Source organism: Doryrhamphus excisus, linkage group LG15 (assembly GCF_037039965.1).
Source record: "Doryrhamphus excisus strain RoL-2023G ecotype Guam linkage group LG15, RoL_Dexc_Guam_v1.1, whole genome shotgun sequence".
Lineage (NCBI taxonomy): Eukaryota > Metazoa > Chordata > Actinopteri > Syngnathiformes > Syngnathidae > Doryrhamphus > Doryrhamphus excisus.
In genome coordinates, this window is record NC_136371.1 from 17,980,508 (window position 1) to 17,995,725 (window position 15,218).

Here is a 15,218-nt window from a genome sequence, read left to right on the forward strand (position 1 = left end):
AAAAAAAAAAAAACAAAAACAAAAAATCTTAGATACTTTGCTAGTACTGTACTGGAATGGTCTGGAATTACAGCACAGCAATGAGGGGGGGGGGTCTACGGGACGGACTCTACAGCGTTAAATGCTAGCGCTCGTCATTCGATCGCAAGGTCACAAGTGGAGTACTGTACCTTTCACAAGGGCTTGAAAACATTACATTCCATTAGGTGATGTCAGTATTGTGGCCAAGCAGCCTAACGAGGAAGGGAGGGGACGGATGTGATTGACAGGAGGTGGGTGGGGAAGGGGAGGGGGGGTGTAGACGATTTTAGGCGTGCTGGGATCAGCTGCCGTTACCAGATGGTGTAACCTCCGCCGGAGGCGCCCAGGAAGAAGTTGCTCTTTCGCTGCGTCATGACCACGTTGGCGCCCTGCATGGCTGCTAGCTGGGCCGCGTTGGGGGGGTGCCCGGGAGGTGGTGGCTGGGGAGGGGAAAGGCAAACAATTAAACAGGGGGAAAAAAAGCATCCGCATAAAATGCTGTTGGACAGCAACAATTGCCGCTAACACGCCCCTCTGCGGGGGGGGGGCGTGATGACGTCAAGTCAGTTAATTAGTGATAAATGAATTTGCCGAATGTAAAAGCTCTCTTAGTTTTTTTCAGCGACCACTCACCGGGATGGACACGCTGGTGCCGGCCGTGAAGCGAGCGCCCGAGTCGAAGCCGCCCTCCACCATCACCGTGGACCCCGGCGGGTACACGGCCCCCATGGGATAGTAAGCCAAGGGGACGTTCTGTCCCATGTGGCCCACGGGCATCTGCGGCTGCATGGGCATGTAGACCTGCGTGCCCACGTAAGGGGACGACATCTGAGGCATCTGGCCGGTCACCTGAGGCGGAAGCACGTATCTGGGCTGGTAGATCTGCACAGGGAAGAAGAAGAAGACGTCACTAGCACGCTCCCGAGGTGGGTAGCTTTCCGTGTCGCCGTAGTTACCTCAGAGTAGGCGGGGGGCGTGTCCGTGTAAGGAGGCGCCTGAGGAGACATTTGCATAGCGGGAGGGTAAACGGGCGCAGTGTTCTGCTGAGGGTACACACTCTGCTGAGGATAGGAACCTGCAACATAACACGGACTTTTAGAACATACTAAATACGAATTAGTCTTGGTTGCAGAACACATCACACATCATCACGGGCCAATTTCCCTGAGGGAATCCCAAAGGGATTAATAAAGTATTCCGTCTGTCTGTCTGTCACATCTGAACATTACAAAAAATTCTGTAGTTTTTTTTATTAAAAAGGGTACTATTACAGGAAAAAAGCTGTAACATACACGAATAATACATTTTATTTGCTATCCAAAGTCCCCAAACCAGGACAATAGTTGCCCACCTAATTGATTGATTTATTGTCAAAATTATCTCACCATTTACGACAATAAAATTGCAGTATTGGTGACAATATGACAACAAACTGTAATAAAATGTCAGAAATTAGTCACGTTTGGTGGGAGGGAAAAGTCACAAAATCAGGACAGCGATTGTTAATGAAAATTCCCACACGGCCTTAAACACAGCACCCTGCTTTACGACCATTAAGTCGTAGTATTAACAAAAATACGGCAGTATTATTACCACGGGGAAAATAATATATAGTAACATCCAGTAGTGTATTTTTGGTTGGAAAAACTAAACAAATTCCCGCACGTACGTAAGCAATATGAGAATAAACTGGGAATGTTAGTTGTAAATGCAATTTTATCGAGCGTTTGTCGAAATTCCCACAAGCGTAAACAGAGCATAGTTTGAGTACCCGTTATGTATTCATCAGGTCCTATTATTAAATATCTGGCGAAATCATCCATTCAAACTGAAGATCCTTGGTGGACTGTGGCAAAATAGACCAAACCTAGCTTGTTTTGGTGGTGGACTGCCCGTAGCCAATATGACATAATCTAACGACAAATGGCGGCGGAGGTGACGGTAGGGTAGAAAGATTGTTATTACACCGTCGACACATTTGACATTTAAAGCCACCTAAAGTCGACCTGTGCTGCGTTATTGTACAAACCGCGTCTGTTTATTGGCATGCAGCCCGCCTCGGATGTCCACAAACAACAACGGTAGGCGTCGTTAGCTTTAGCCTTAGCGACGCATACATACGAGAAACTGACTATTATTATTTTTTTTTAATATCCAGAAAAAAATACCTTTGTTGTTCATTGTTGCGGCCCGGTTAGCAGTTTGTCGTATATCAGATTATAACTGTGGTGGCTGTTGGCGTCTCGTCGCGGCGTCGCTATAACAAAAACAGATTACGCTCGCAGTGTTTCACTTCCTTGTTTTTCCTGCTGCTTCTTGTTGTTGTGGAAGTGCTGACGTCATGGGCTCTTGCTCGACGCTCGAGCAAACTGCTCGATGTCGGTTTGCGCGCCCCCTACCGGTGGATGGTGGCGATGACGAGTGATACTAAGTATTATTATAATGCTTTATAAACGTAGTATTAGTAAACGTAGTATTGTTAAACGTATAGAATTCACAACTATTTTTTTTACCACAAATACTTCGACTACTGCTACTATTACTACTAATAATACTTTCTATATAAAAATGTATTTCTGAAACTACAATGAGACATCTAAAGAGTCCGTGGACCACACAAAAAAATACCACTACTACTATTACCACCACTACTAATAAAAATGTTTTATTTAAAAGTAATATTTCCAAAATAGGAACTTCATTGTACATCCCCCAACTACAATAATGTCTTAAAGAGCCCGTGTACCACAACAAGTACCACTACTAAAAATGCTTTATAAAATGAAGTTCTGTAAAGCATTGAAATGTTGAAATACTATAACTCCAGCAAGGATTCTCGCTACTACTACTACTCTCATATATCTTTAGAATGTATATATTTCTTAAATATGTGTATTTGTGTATGTGTATTGCTACTACTAATACTTGCATTTAGTCGTAAAAAAACCCTGCACAAACTATGCAAGGCATCTAAGGAATCTGCGTACTACAACAAAGTAGTACAAATACTTCAAATAATGATAACACAGTATATATACTGTAATACGTATTCATATAATATATTATTGCTAAAATGAAACGGTTTACGGCTGATCCCTCCTTCATTGAATTAAAATAAATAAATAATGTATCGATATGACCTTTATCCTCGGTTAACCCTCCGTGCGTGTATTTCTGTCCTCTCCCTAGTACTGTACAGTAATACATTATTATAATCCCGGTTAAAAGCCTGGCGCTATTTGGTGTACTGTCCCTTTAAGAGCGCCTCGGCGCCTCTCAAGTCGCGGCAGACATTTTTCAATGCAAGATTTTTTTCTTGCATAAATTATGTTCATGACGTAGTGGCGAAAAGGGCTCATTTGTGGCGATTCCCGCCGACTTTGCTCCTCACATGGGCGCTGGTGGGGTTCCCGGAGGCTTTTTTTCCGTGTTGCCTTCGCGGCGAGCCCGGCGGAGAGCGGCCAGACCCCCCAAAAAGCACACACATCGCAGCCCTCCTTCTTAGCCATGCAAATGGCTTTTGTGTGTGCGGCCACTGCGCCTGTCTGGGAGCTGAGATGAATTTTTAATTAGGTGTGCCTGACACAAACTGTCACACTCTTGGGATTTTTTCCGCGGGGGTTCACCTGGGCGAGGTAAGTTGGGCGACGGAAGACTATTTTGGGAAGACAAGTGTGCAAGAAAGGACGACTCCTGTCGCTTCGTCCTTGCTGGCAGCGGCCGAACTGCGACAGGAAATGAGTTGGGGTTAATATGCAATGCTCGCAATTAGCATAATTTATATATTTATGATAAACAGACAGAAATACATAATACCGGTGTCCTAAAGTGACCGACCAGACTGGCGGTGAGTGGTGGCTCCTGAGGAGACCATTAAGTTTTCACAGCGGCGTGTCTATCATCATGTGTCTCATTTTAAGCGGCTCGGTTTTGCATTTTCCTCATGTACAATGTTTCGATGTGCCCCCACCCCCACCCCCCCTCCCTCAATGATGTCCTCTGCAGCCAAAGTGCAACACAGTGGGGCCTGTTTACGGCCCTCTTCAAATAGTCTGTTCCATAAATAACCACCAACAAAAAAATAAAAGTCCGCCTGCTACTGGTCTTTGCAATAAAATGCTGGTGTGTTGCAGTTTTTTGTGGCGCCATGAAGTCCCAGGACCTTCCTGCCAGAGATGCCCCGCCTCTTACCGTCAACGAGCAGGTAACTCACCTTGGAACTTTTGGGGAAAGTAAACCAAAGGAAGCAAACGGATGACCTGTAAAAACTAGCGGTTAGCTATTTTCGTAGCATACATCCCATGTTTGTTTGGACGTGTGTTATCGAAAATGTCGCCTAGACGTGTGTCTGTAGCTTTAATGCTAATGAGCTGTTTGGCCACGCCTGTAAGCTACCACTTTGCACTTTTTCATTGCTAATTCTGCATTTGTCGACGTAATAGCTGCCATGTTTGACGTACAACGTAGTGACAAACGTTAGCGACTACCACAGCTATGTGATGCTAACGTTACACTCACATTTCAACAGCATCATCATGCTAGGTTTGCCTATTTGCTGAAAAAAAACACATTGGTCAAATTTCCAGCTCGCTCGTTTGTAGCTGACGGAGCTTTATTTCAAGAAACCTTTCTTTTTGCTCAGCGGCCCTCCAGCAGGTTTACTTTTCTGAGGTATTTAGTAGTATTCATGGATAAAGTCATGCTAACTTCCTTAGCATACGATGACGGCTGGATGGATGCTACTAAAGTGCTGCTCATTGATTCTGTGCTGTGCGCAAAAGGAACCGAATGCACCCTGTAATCTGAAGTCCTCGGGTTTGATTCCCTGCTCTGCATCCCCTGTCATCCATGGCTCGGACAAGGCACCCACGGGGGCTGTTTTTAAGAAGTTACTGCAAAAACAGTAGTCGAGGATCCTTCATAAAAACACCAGTCAAAGATCTTCTTTGTGACAGGAGTGTGCTGCTGTTTTTTTTTTTTAAAGACCTGTGACAATAATGCTAGGCAAAAATCTTCTATGTAGGAGAGCACTGCTCTTTTATAACGATATACCGCAAAATAATGGATAAATGGGCAACTTTTGGAATGCAATGCTGTTTTTAAGAACCTATTACAAAAAAACAAGATCTTTTATATTATAGTAGCACAGTTTTTAAGCCCCTACTGCAAAAACGTCAGTCAAAGATTTACGTAATTTGTGAGGAAAAACAAAAATGCTCATGAAAGCTCCTCTATAGGAAAGAACTACTGTCAAAGATCCTCTCTATGACAGGAATGCTGTTTTTAGGAACCTGCTACAAAAACGCCAGTCAAAGATATTCTCTGTAACAGAATCCCTTTGCAATTTTTGAGCATCTTTTGCAAAAACACGAGTGAAATATCTTATATATGACTGGAGCACTGCTATATTTAAGAATCTACAGCCAAAATGCTCATCCAAAAGTCCTTACATGACAGGAGCACTGCAGTTTTAAGGATCTACGGCAAAACCCCAAGTCAAACATCCTCTATACTAAATGAGAGAAGAGTACGGTTGTATTGAAGGAACTATTGCCAAAACGTTCATTAACGATCCTCTCTATGAAAGGAAGGCTGTTATTAGGAATCTGCCGCAAAAACACCAGTCAAAAATCTTCTATAAGGCAGGAGCACCACTGTTTTTAAGGATCTACGCTTGTGAAAGAAACTCTATATGAGTTAGTCAGAGATCATCTATATGAGAGAAGTCTAACATTACTGTATTTAAGCAAAAAGCCAAGTCGGTTCCTTTTAAAACGTATACCGCAAAAGTGTTTTGGTTTGGGGGCGCTGGCCCAATTGTTGTCAGTGGTGAGGTCCCACATTCATGTCATGTGTGTGTGTGTGTGTGTGTGTGTGTGTCCGCTGTGTTCCGTGAAGGAAAACATGGCTCGTGCTGCTGCCTGCGTGTTTTTGGTGAAGGGTGTGTTTTAACGTTGCTGGGCTTCTCTGTCCTCCTTAGCCATTCACTGTCTGAGCGCAGACGTCTTTTTTCAGCCCATTTCAAATCCTGCCCTTTGACATTCCCTGCGGGAGGCCACCAGGTACGCGTCCTTTCACCCTCCGGCCCGGCCCGGCCCGTCCTGTCCTCTCACTTTCACGTGCATGCCGTCCGCCATCACTCAGTAGATGTTGTCATGTGACGTAGAGGAGTAAAGTATCTGTTAGTTGGACACAAGTAGCCTTTTTCAAAAATACAGAGGAACCTCCAAAGTCCAACCTTTGACTGGAATCGTTCATCTGTTCCAGGGTCAACACATCGACTAACCCGACAGGCTCATTATTTTCTATAATGTATTTTTTGCAAGTGTAAAAGTAAGTCAGCTGCGTCACAGTAACATTTTTGTTACCGTGCGATCCACATTTTGTCCTCCATGTTGTGCTGAGCGGCCGGGACAGAGTTGTGTGCGTGCCACTTCCTGTTCTATGGTTGGCATGACATTTTTCTCTTCTTTGCCAAATCTGCTGGCAAACTAAGAAGGAATTCCAGCTTTGGGATATAAATAATATTTAAACTTCCTTCTTAAACATTTTTGTATTTTTTTCACAATATTAGGACTTTAGTCGCATAATATTACAATTACAACATATTGTGTTTTGGTCTTATTATATTATGACTTTTAAAAAACAATTTCATTCATATTTCAACTGCATCCTACTAAATTGACACATTTTTAAACTTATTCTCATAATTCTCATATTCTTGTACTTATGACTTTATTCGCATAATATTTTAACCTAATTTTAGCATTGCAACTTTTTGCAAGGTAACCTGATTTTTCAAATACTTTTTCCTCCTAATATTACACATATTTGTTAATATTATATATTATTTCTCTTATAATATCAAGTTTCAACTCATATTACAAGTTTATTCTTGTAAAATGGGGTCTTTTTTCTTGTTATAATACCACTTTTTCTGTTAATATGAATTTATTTTTATTAATTACAGCTGTTTTTATTTATGCTTTTTTATGCTATTGTTCTTGTAGTTCTGACCCGAATTCCATTTTTTTGCTGTTTTGTTTCTTTCACATGAAATTATTACTTTTAAAAAAATAATGTATTTTGCTGTCATATTTCCCCTTTGTGGTTTATTCCTCATAATATTACCAGATTATTTTTGAAAAATTCTGACCTTTTTTCTCATTAGGATGCAACTTTATTCTCATAGAATTTTGACTTTATTCTTAAAAAAAACAACTACATTATATCTTTATTTGTTCTGTTTGTTTCTCATAATATTGCATCTTTAAATAAAAAATAATAATGAACAATGGTCCTCGGCCAGGAAAAAACAAGCAGCCGCAGGCCACCTTTGGAAACCTTCGTATTTCTACTTCCTTTCTGTGGTGGAATCACACACCATGAAAAAGCAAAAAAGCTAAAGAAAAACCCAAAAACTCTTTCAGCAGCAATAAGAATGCTACACAGAAGGAATAAATGTAAGGATGAAAGTTTGCCTTTAGAGGTTCCGCTGTAGTAGCTTAGACTATTCAATGGGATATTTCCTACTTTCCTGCGTCTCTCAAACGCAACACAAGCAGTCTTCTAGTTAATTAGTTAGTTTTTCGTAAAATTAACCACTAAAAGAAAAGTAGAATCAACCAAAAAATCTTTTTTTTTTCCCCCCGGCTGTTGTCCAGGTCATCGTGATGTCCGGCCAGGAGACGATACGCGTGTTGGAGGTGGAAGTCGATGCGTCTTCTTCATCGGTACCAGAAGGGAAGAGAAGTGAAGGCAAAGCGGACGAGGGAGGGGCTCAACCTGAGGGAAGCCACCCACGGGACGACCAGGCGGCGCCCGCGGAGGTTCCACCGCCCGCCGCCCAGACGGTTGCACCAACTGTGCCCATCAGCGTATCCCTGCCGGCGCCGCCGCCAGCGGCCGCTGTCGCTGTCCAAGGTTGCCCGCAGGTATGACTTTGCATCCGATGTGATAATATCCATTATTGGCGATAATTTGTCGGTGACAGGTCTATATGTTCATATTCTATATGAATATTTAATATGCCATAACATGAATCTGCTGTTTGACCAAACAGGTTCTGTCCCAGGAGAGTTTGGCCACGTTGATGACCGCCGGTATGTTGGCCCAAACGGGCTCCCTAGGCCAGCCCCTGCTCATCCCCATCGGCGGCCAGGGGGGTCTGGCCGTCCTCACCCTGCCCACGACCAACGTGGCCACTCTGTCCGGGCTCGCCGCCGCCACCACGCAGCCCGGGAACCTCCTCAAGCTGCCCTTTGCCGGCCTTCAAGGTGAGCCGGTGAACACAATGGAACCAGTACATAGATGATGTCATGAATGGCGTCCAATGGTTGTCTTCTTGTCCCCCCAGCTGCAACAGTTCTCAACTCGGTCCATCCTCAGCTGCAGACCAGCACGCAGGGGGTGTTCCAGTCTCCGGCAGCTTCCATGCAGCCTGTGCAGACCACCTTGCAGCAGCCGCCGCCCACGTCGGCCGTCAACGCTCCTTCCGCTCAGGAGATGGCAACATCGGTGACGGCGGCGGCAGCTCAGGCCTCCGCGCCGACTCCCACCGCCGCCGCTAACCACCTATCCGTGGCGGCGCTCCAGACGGCGGGGCTGTCCATCAACCCCGCGCTTGTAAGGACGCCCCGGTCTCAGATTCGCCGACTTCCCCGTTGCTTTTTAAAAAACTTCTACCTTCTCGCTCCCGCAGATCAGCGCCACCTCGCTGGGAGCTCAGACCCAGTTCCTCAGTTCACTCACCTCCTCCCCCATTATCACCAGCACCATGTCCAACATGGCCGGCATCACCAGCCAGATCCTGACCACGGCTCAGGGACAGGTTGGTCTGTGGGTTTCATATCGATCAGGCTTGGCCAATGACGGACAGGGGAGGGTCGACAGGGTTACGCCCCATAACAGGGTTTTCCTAGCAGGGGCCACGTAGGGACGTTAGAACTAAGACGCTAAGCCCAAAGCATCATAGACCACAGTCAGTCTTCCAGGGGACCACGTGGCCTCATGGATGACTTTGGAATTGAAGATGGAGTTGTCAAATTCCTTGGCGGTTGTTAGCATTTGGTATTTGCTGGCCAGAAGGCATCACAATAAGTCACGTGGTTGCAATAATAAGCTCCTGTATGATGAAGTTACAACGTATCCGGAAGTACTTGGTACACGGGCGTATTGTGGACAGCAAAGACAAATCTGGCAACTTGACGTTTATCTCGTTATACGTGGAGAGAAATGGAGACAAAATGTCGGTGTAACTGGTCCACGTTGCGTACTAGCATGCTAACATTAGCATAGTAGCATAGTCATGGTTGCGTTTATTTAAGAGTGTCTGGTTTTCCTAATCCCTCGTAAGCTCGTTCTATGGAAAAGCAAAAAAGGAAATCAACTTGTGGAAGCTCCGTCAGAGGACAGCATGGTCTCACGGATAAGGCGTCTGATTTGGAATCTGAAGGTCGAGGGTTTGAGTCCCTTTGTGGTCGTGTTTCTTTAACGTCATTTGATTATCGAAGTTCTGGGTTGGATTCCCTTTGTGGTCGTGATTCTTGTGCATCCATACTTGATTTGCAAGCATAGGCTCAAAATGGAGTTTTTGAACTTGGGATTTTTCGGAGAACTGCATCTGCTCCTTAGAATCAGGATGAGGATCTCAGAGGAGAGCCGTTCCTCCTTCACATGCAGAGGAGCCACTTGAGGTCTTTGAGCATCCCTTGCGTCCTCATCCTATGGAAAAGCATAAAAGGAAATCAATTCAGAGAAGAGGACCACGTGGCCTAATGGATAAGGCGTCTGACTTCGGATCAGAAGATTGAGGGTTCAAGTCCCTTCGCGGTTGAGTTTCTTTAATAGCTTTTGTTGAAATGATGATTTTTAGAAACATGGTCATCTGGAACTTGACCTTTATTAAAGGAACGCATGGCCTAATGGCAAAGGCAGCGGTGTTCGAACCTTTCCCAGCGAGGTCCACATCGTGAAAACTGGAGGACTCTGAGCCCCTCCCAATGACTGAACTCCTCCCCCTATATATATTAGTATTATTTATAATGTGTTTTTAATTTCATTATTATTGTTTATTTAATCTAATCTAGCATTTTACTATTAATATATTCTATTTTATTCTATTCGATTCTACTATGTTACATTATATTATATTGTATATTTAATAAATCATGTAAAAAAAAAAACTAAAATTATCCCGTGTTCTGTCTTTCCCAGGTGATTGGAACGCTCCCACTTCTGGTGAACCCGGCCTCCCTGGCCGGGGGGGCCGCCACCCCCGCCCTGCCCCTCCAGGGTCTGCAGGTCCAGACCGTCACGCCGCAGCTGCTCCTGAACACGCAGGGCCAGATCATCGCGGCGGTGGGGAACGGCGCCGCCACTGCCGCCGCCCTGGCCGCCTCTGCGGCGGTGCTCCCCAAGGCCGCCGCCCCGCCTGCAGCTTCCAAAGCCACCCCCCAGGTAGACACGCTGCTTTTACGGACAGTCTTTTCAAAGACGGTGACCGATTTTTTCGGGTTCCATCGCCCTTAGCTCTCAGCTGCCAGCCAGTCGCCCGTCATCATCGCCCCGCAGCCATCAGCGCTCAAGAGCGCCACCACGCCGCCCTCCGCGGCCCCCGTGACCTGTGCCGACATGGCCAAAGTGGGGCAGCTGGTCAGCAGTACGTACCGTACATCCTCTCCTCTGATCCCCCGCCGATTTATTTTTAACACCCCCTCCTTCCCGCAGAGCCCCATCTGGCCCCCAGCGGGGAGGAGGGCATCAATCTGGAGGAGATACGAGAGTTCGCCAAGAACTTCAAGATCCGCCGGCTGTCGCTGGGGCTCACGCAGACGCAAGTGGGGCAGGCTCTGACCGCCACGGAAGGCCCCGCCTACAGCCAGTCGGCCATTTGCAGGTGAGTTGACCATAAAGCGAGCGCACGCCTCGCATCTCGGCAGCCGTCCCGCGGGGACGCTTAGAGTAGTCCGTGTCCAGCTTGCATAGCGGTATAGCGGAAGAGAGCTGTGATGAAGAAGTGTGGTGTTTCTGGCTCCGATTCTCATACTGGCCCCTGGATGTCCAACAGGGTTCCTCATGGCAAAGAACTCTCTGAGGATTTAAGAAATAGAATTGTTGCTCTGCACAAAGATGGCCTAGGCTATAAGAAGATCGCCTCCACCCTGGAACTGAGCTGCAGCACGGTGGCCAAGGTGGTGCAGCGCTTTTCCAGGACGGGCTCCACTCGCAACAGGCCTCGCCGGGGTCGGCCAAAGAAGAGTCCCGCCTCCGACGGCGAGAGGAATCCGGCAGCAACCCGTGAAGCTCTGCTCCGTTCCTTGCCCGAGAGCATTAAGGCGGGGCTAGATGAGGGGCAATGACGCTCACGTCGAATCATGACGTGCTCGCTTGTGTTGCCAGATGTTTCCACCACCATGGCTGTGTCCACTCATTCCGCACTGCTATACAAGCTGTACACTGACTACTCTAAAGCACCTTGACATACGTAGACGTACGTATACACCAGAATAAAATGCTTGCTGGAATGTGGAATTAAACTGTATTTTTTATACAAATATGTGCTCTATTTGATCTTTATATGTCTAAATCATGTTTATTTTTTAAAAGTGACTTTTGGCACTGATGATATGAGATAAAAATATATCATATACAGTTAAATAAATGACAAATATTTAGAGTACAAATATTTCAGATGCATTATGACAGATATGTACATATGTATGGTGAAACAAATATTATACATTTACACTATTAAGTGTCATAAGTCACAGCATGAATTATTATTATTATTTCAGAATATGTAATCTTGGATTAATTTCATTCGTGGTGTAAATGTAATGTAATGTATATTTTTATGTGATGTAAGCAATGTAAGTGGTCTATTGTGGTTGGATTTATTAGAATTTATGATATTTTATTTAGTATCTCGACTGTACACCGTCTTTGCTGTCATAAGAGTGACTTTTGGTGCCGATTATATAACATAAATAACAGATACAAGATATGAGATCATACAAAATGAAATAAATAAATATCCAATATATTTATATTCAAATATCACCTTTGGTGCATGACAAAAAAATAAAAAAACAAAAAACATTATTAATTATAATAATTATTATTATTATAATTAATAATATGTTTTTCATCTGGTACTTTTACAATCAATAACTGTTACATTTGTTCACTTCCTGCTTTCCTAGTATGGCTTAATTTAATAATAATAATAAAAAAATATCAAATATCACCTTGTACTTTGATATGTGACAAAAAAAACAAAAAAAACATATTATTAATTATAATAATAATAATAATTATTATTATTATACTTGTACTTGTACCTTGTACTTTGGTACGTGACAAAAAAAACAAAACAAAAAAAAAACATTAATTATAATAATAATAATTATTATTATTATTATAATTAATAATGTTTTTTTTGTTTTTTATTTTTGTACCTTGTACTTTGGTACGTGACAAAAAATAACAAAATAAAAAACAAAAAAACATATTATTAATTATAATAATAATTATTATAATAATAATTATTAATATTTTGTTAAAAACAAAAACATATTAATTATAATTATAATAATAATAATAATAATAATTATTATTATTATTATTATAATTAATAATACGTTTTTTTGTTTTTTATTTTTTTATTTTTTGTCACGTACCAAAGTACAAGTTGATATTTGATTTTTTTTTTATTAGTATTAAATTAAACCATATTAGGAAAGCAGGAAGTGAACAAATGTAACAGTTAGTGATTGTAAAAGCACCAGATGGAGGGGTAGGATTTAATAAGCTTTGCTTCTTCCTACTCCTTTTGGACATGTGGAACTGGGAACTGATTATGGGATGCACTCAATTGGAATCTGATGCATGTTCTAATGAAGTAGTACACATGACCGCGTGAAGGGACAAGTTGCAAATGTTGTTTGTCTCAACTTAATGTTGGGCCGCCTGTTGGTGACCAGGAGCAGTCAGCATTTTTTTTCCAATGACCACGAAGGGACTCGAACCCCCAATCTTCTGATCCGAAGTCAGACGCCTTATCCATTAGGCCACGTGGTCTGGGGGACCAGAGACAGGGCATATTTCCTAGGACTAACCCCTGTGCCCCCCCCGTAGGTTCGAAAAGCTGGACATCACCCCCAAGAGCGCCCAGAAGCTGAAACCGGTTCTGGAGAAGTGGCTGGCCGAGGCGGAGCACTGGAACCAGAAAGGCCAGCAGAACCTGATGGAGTTTGTGGGCGGCGAGCCGTCCAAGAAGCGCAAGCGGCGCACCAGTTTCACGCCTCAAGCCATCGAGGTGCTCAACTCCTACTTCGAGAAGAACTCGCTGCCCACCGGCCAGGAGATCACCGAGATCGCCAAGGAGCTCAACTACGACCGCGAGGTGGTCCGCGTTTGGTTCTGCAACCGGCGACAGACGCTGAAGAATACCAGCAAGATTAACATTTTCCAGGTGCAGTAGGGAATCACGGAGCGCCTTTTGGAAATACCGGGACATCAAAAGGACCTCACTGATGCTGCAGAGTACTGAAGCCAGTCAGTACACTTGGATACTATGTACACTGCGCACTTACTTCCCGAGTGCACACATTTTCCACACTCCAGTCCTGTCACAAATCCATTATTCCCTGGAAAAGTTGAGTAGTCCCGCTCCTTGGTGACCTTTTAGGAGGGTAACTTACCATTTCTACCACGCACGTGAGCTTGGTCTTCAATGGAGTACTGGAGTACTTCAATCAGCACACTTCAGTGTACTCGGTCCACTGCATACTTATTACTGTAGTGTGGTCCCAAATCATCTTCCTCTCGTTTTTTTTAATTTTGGAAAGGTGTAGTAGTCTCTGCATGTTCTCCCCATACGTGGGTGGCTTTTCTCCGAGTACCCCCCCCCCCCCCCCCCGCGCCCGCCCCCAATTCCAAAAACATGCTAGGTTAATTGTTCACTCCAAATTGTCCATAGGTATGAATGTGGGTGGGAATCCTTGTTTCCCAGACCAGGGAATACTGCTGGGATAGGCTCCAGCACCCCCCCCCCCATGAGGATAAGCGGTAGAAAATGGATGGATATTAATCATGAAACATGTGACAAACATCTAAAAAATGGGGGAAACACTTTTTCCCACCACTGCACATGTGAATGCAGTATACTCTGTATACTCTGTATACTTTGTACTTGGTTCCTGAGTGGGCACACATTGACAGTGTAGTACTGTCCCCAGTTCTTCTTCTCTGCTTTTTAAGTTTGTAAATGTTTGGTGGCCACTGAGTGTACTACCTGAAGTGTCTGCACTCGTGCCCTCAAACGACAACTAAGAACACTTAGTACCTAAAGTGCGGCAAGATGGAGACTACCGACTACCATTAAGTGTCCGTTTTGAGCGCTCTGAATGCAACATCCGGCGTTTCCATAAAGGACAATCAGCAATGTTGTTGATAATCATAAAAATGAGGTCCCGTGACGTGTGTTGGAGTTTTCTACTTTGCTACGTTTTCCCTTTTGCAAAAAAAAAATCCCTTTTTTTTTGCAGTTTAGTTTTAATAGTTTCATTTGTGATGTTAATCTGTGTCCTTCAGTCTTTTTTTTTGACTATTTTTTTTAACAATTCATGCACTTTAGTGGCTAAAAGGTGCGACGGCTGCTTTTGTACGCCGCATGTTGTTTGCGGGAGATTTTATGAGATTAGTGAGTTTTTTTTTTTTTTTTTTGGGGGACACAAAAAGGATGTAGCAGCATTGCCATGCCACCGTCCCACGCAGGCTAAACACCAGATAAGAAGGCAGTTGTTGTGGACGATAAATCATCCTCATAAAGCATGAGGCTTGCCGTGTATTTTATAGAAGAACTGAAATCTTGTGAAATAACTCCATGCTAACTTATAAAAATGCAAACGAGAATAATACTGTACAGTACGTATATGTATCTTTAAGGATCTATTATGTGACAGCAGGAGGTGGGAAAACACAAACAAGTTTGGTTTTTTTTTGTAATTTTCTGTCTGGAAAAGTCAATAAAGTTGTCTTTACTAATTCATTCTTCTTGTTTTTGCCTTTTCACTATCATTTTTTATACATAAAATACATAATCTTTGACCAGCATTTGAAGTAGGTCCTTAAAAACACTTACATAATATCTGAATGGCATTTTTGCATGGAATTCTTAAAACCAGCTGAGCGCT

At 43.7% G+C, this 15,218-nt stretch overlaps 2 protein-coding genes and 2 non-coding genes across 6 annotated transcripts; 2 read left to right on the plus strand and 2 right to left on the minus strand.

Annotated features, from left to right (window-relative positions):
- Positions 1-186: 186 nt before the first annotated feature.
- Positions 187-2,364, minus strand: dazap2 (DAZ associated protein 2). Its single transcript, XM_058051729.2, has 4 exons — positions 2,190-2,364; positions 978-1,096; positions 655-903; positions 187-461 (listed from the first exon to the last, which is right to left on the minus strand). Exons 1-4 carry the CDS (start codon positions 2,200-2,202, stop codon positions 333-335), a joined length of 510 nt encoding a protein of 169 aa, XP_057907712.2. The 5' UTR covers positions 2,203-2,364; the 3' UTR covers positions 187-332.
- Positions 2,365-3,250: 886 nt separating this feature from the next.
- Positions 3,251-15,071, plus strand: pou6f1 (POU class 6 homeobox 1). 3 transcript variants are annotated; one of them, XM_058051728.2, is made up of 11 exons: positions 3,251-3,656; positions 4,155-4,225; positions 6,002-6,083; positions 7,686-7,955; positions 8,084-8,297; positions 8,378-8,646; positions 8,723-8,851; positions 10,237-10,479; positions 10,552-10,681; positions 10,750-10,918; positions 11,090-11,723. In XM_058051728.2, exons 2-11 carry the CDS (start codon positions 4,197-4,199, stop codon positions 11,379-11,381), a joined length of 1,827 nt encoding a protein of 608 aa, XP_057907711.2. In that variant the 5' UTR covers positions 3,251-3,656; positions 4,155-4,196; the 3' UTR covers positions 11,382-11,723. The 3 variants fall into 3 exon arrangements, with proteins under 3 accessions (XP_057907711.2, XP_057907703.2, XP_057907706.2); XM_058051720.2 differs by lacking the exon at positions 11,090-11,723 and adding an exon at positions 13,159-15,071 and having other exon boundaries at positions 3,254-3,656; XM_058051723.2 differs by lacking the exons at positions 6,002-6,083; positions 11,090-11,723 and adding an exon at positions 13,159-15,071 and having other exon boundaries at positions 3,256-3,656.
- Positions 9,784-9,856, plus strand: trnar-ucg (transfer RNA arginine (anticodon UCG)). Its single transcript has one exon. It is a non-coding gene; the product is annotated as a tRNA-Arg (tRNA).
- Positions 13,029-13,101, minus strand: trnar-ucg (transfer RNA arginine (anticodon UCG)). Its single transcript has one exon. It is a non-coding gene; the product is annotated as a tRNA-Arg (tRNA).
- Positions 15,072-15,218: the final 147 nt, after the last annotated feature.

Coding starts and splice junctions, on each gene's coding strand:
- dazap2 (XM_058051729.2), bottom strand. Junction 904..977: donor CGCCCCCCGCCTACTCTGAG/GTAACTACGGCG, acceptor TTCCCTGTGCAG/ATCTACCAGCCCAGATACGT. Junction 462..654: donor GCACCAGCGTGTCCATCCCG/GTGAGTGGTCGC, acceptor TCCCCTCCCCAG/CCACCACCTCCCGGGCACCC.
- pou6f1 (XM_058051720.2), top strand. CDS start 4,197: ATGCCCCGCCTCTTACCGTCAACGAGCAG. Junction 7,956..8,083: donor CTGTCCAAGGTTGCCCGCAG/GTATGACTTTGC, acceptor TTGACCAAACAG/GTTCTGTCCCAGGAGAGTTT. Junction 8,647..8,722: donor TGTCCATCAACCCCGCGCTT/GTAAGGACGCCC, acceptor TCGCTCCCGCAG/ATCAGCGCCACCTCGCTGGG.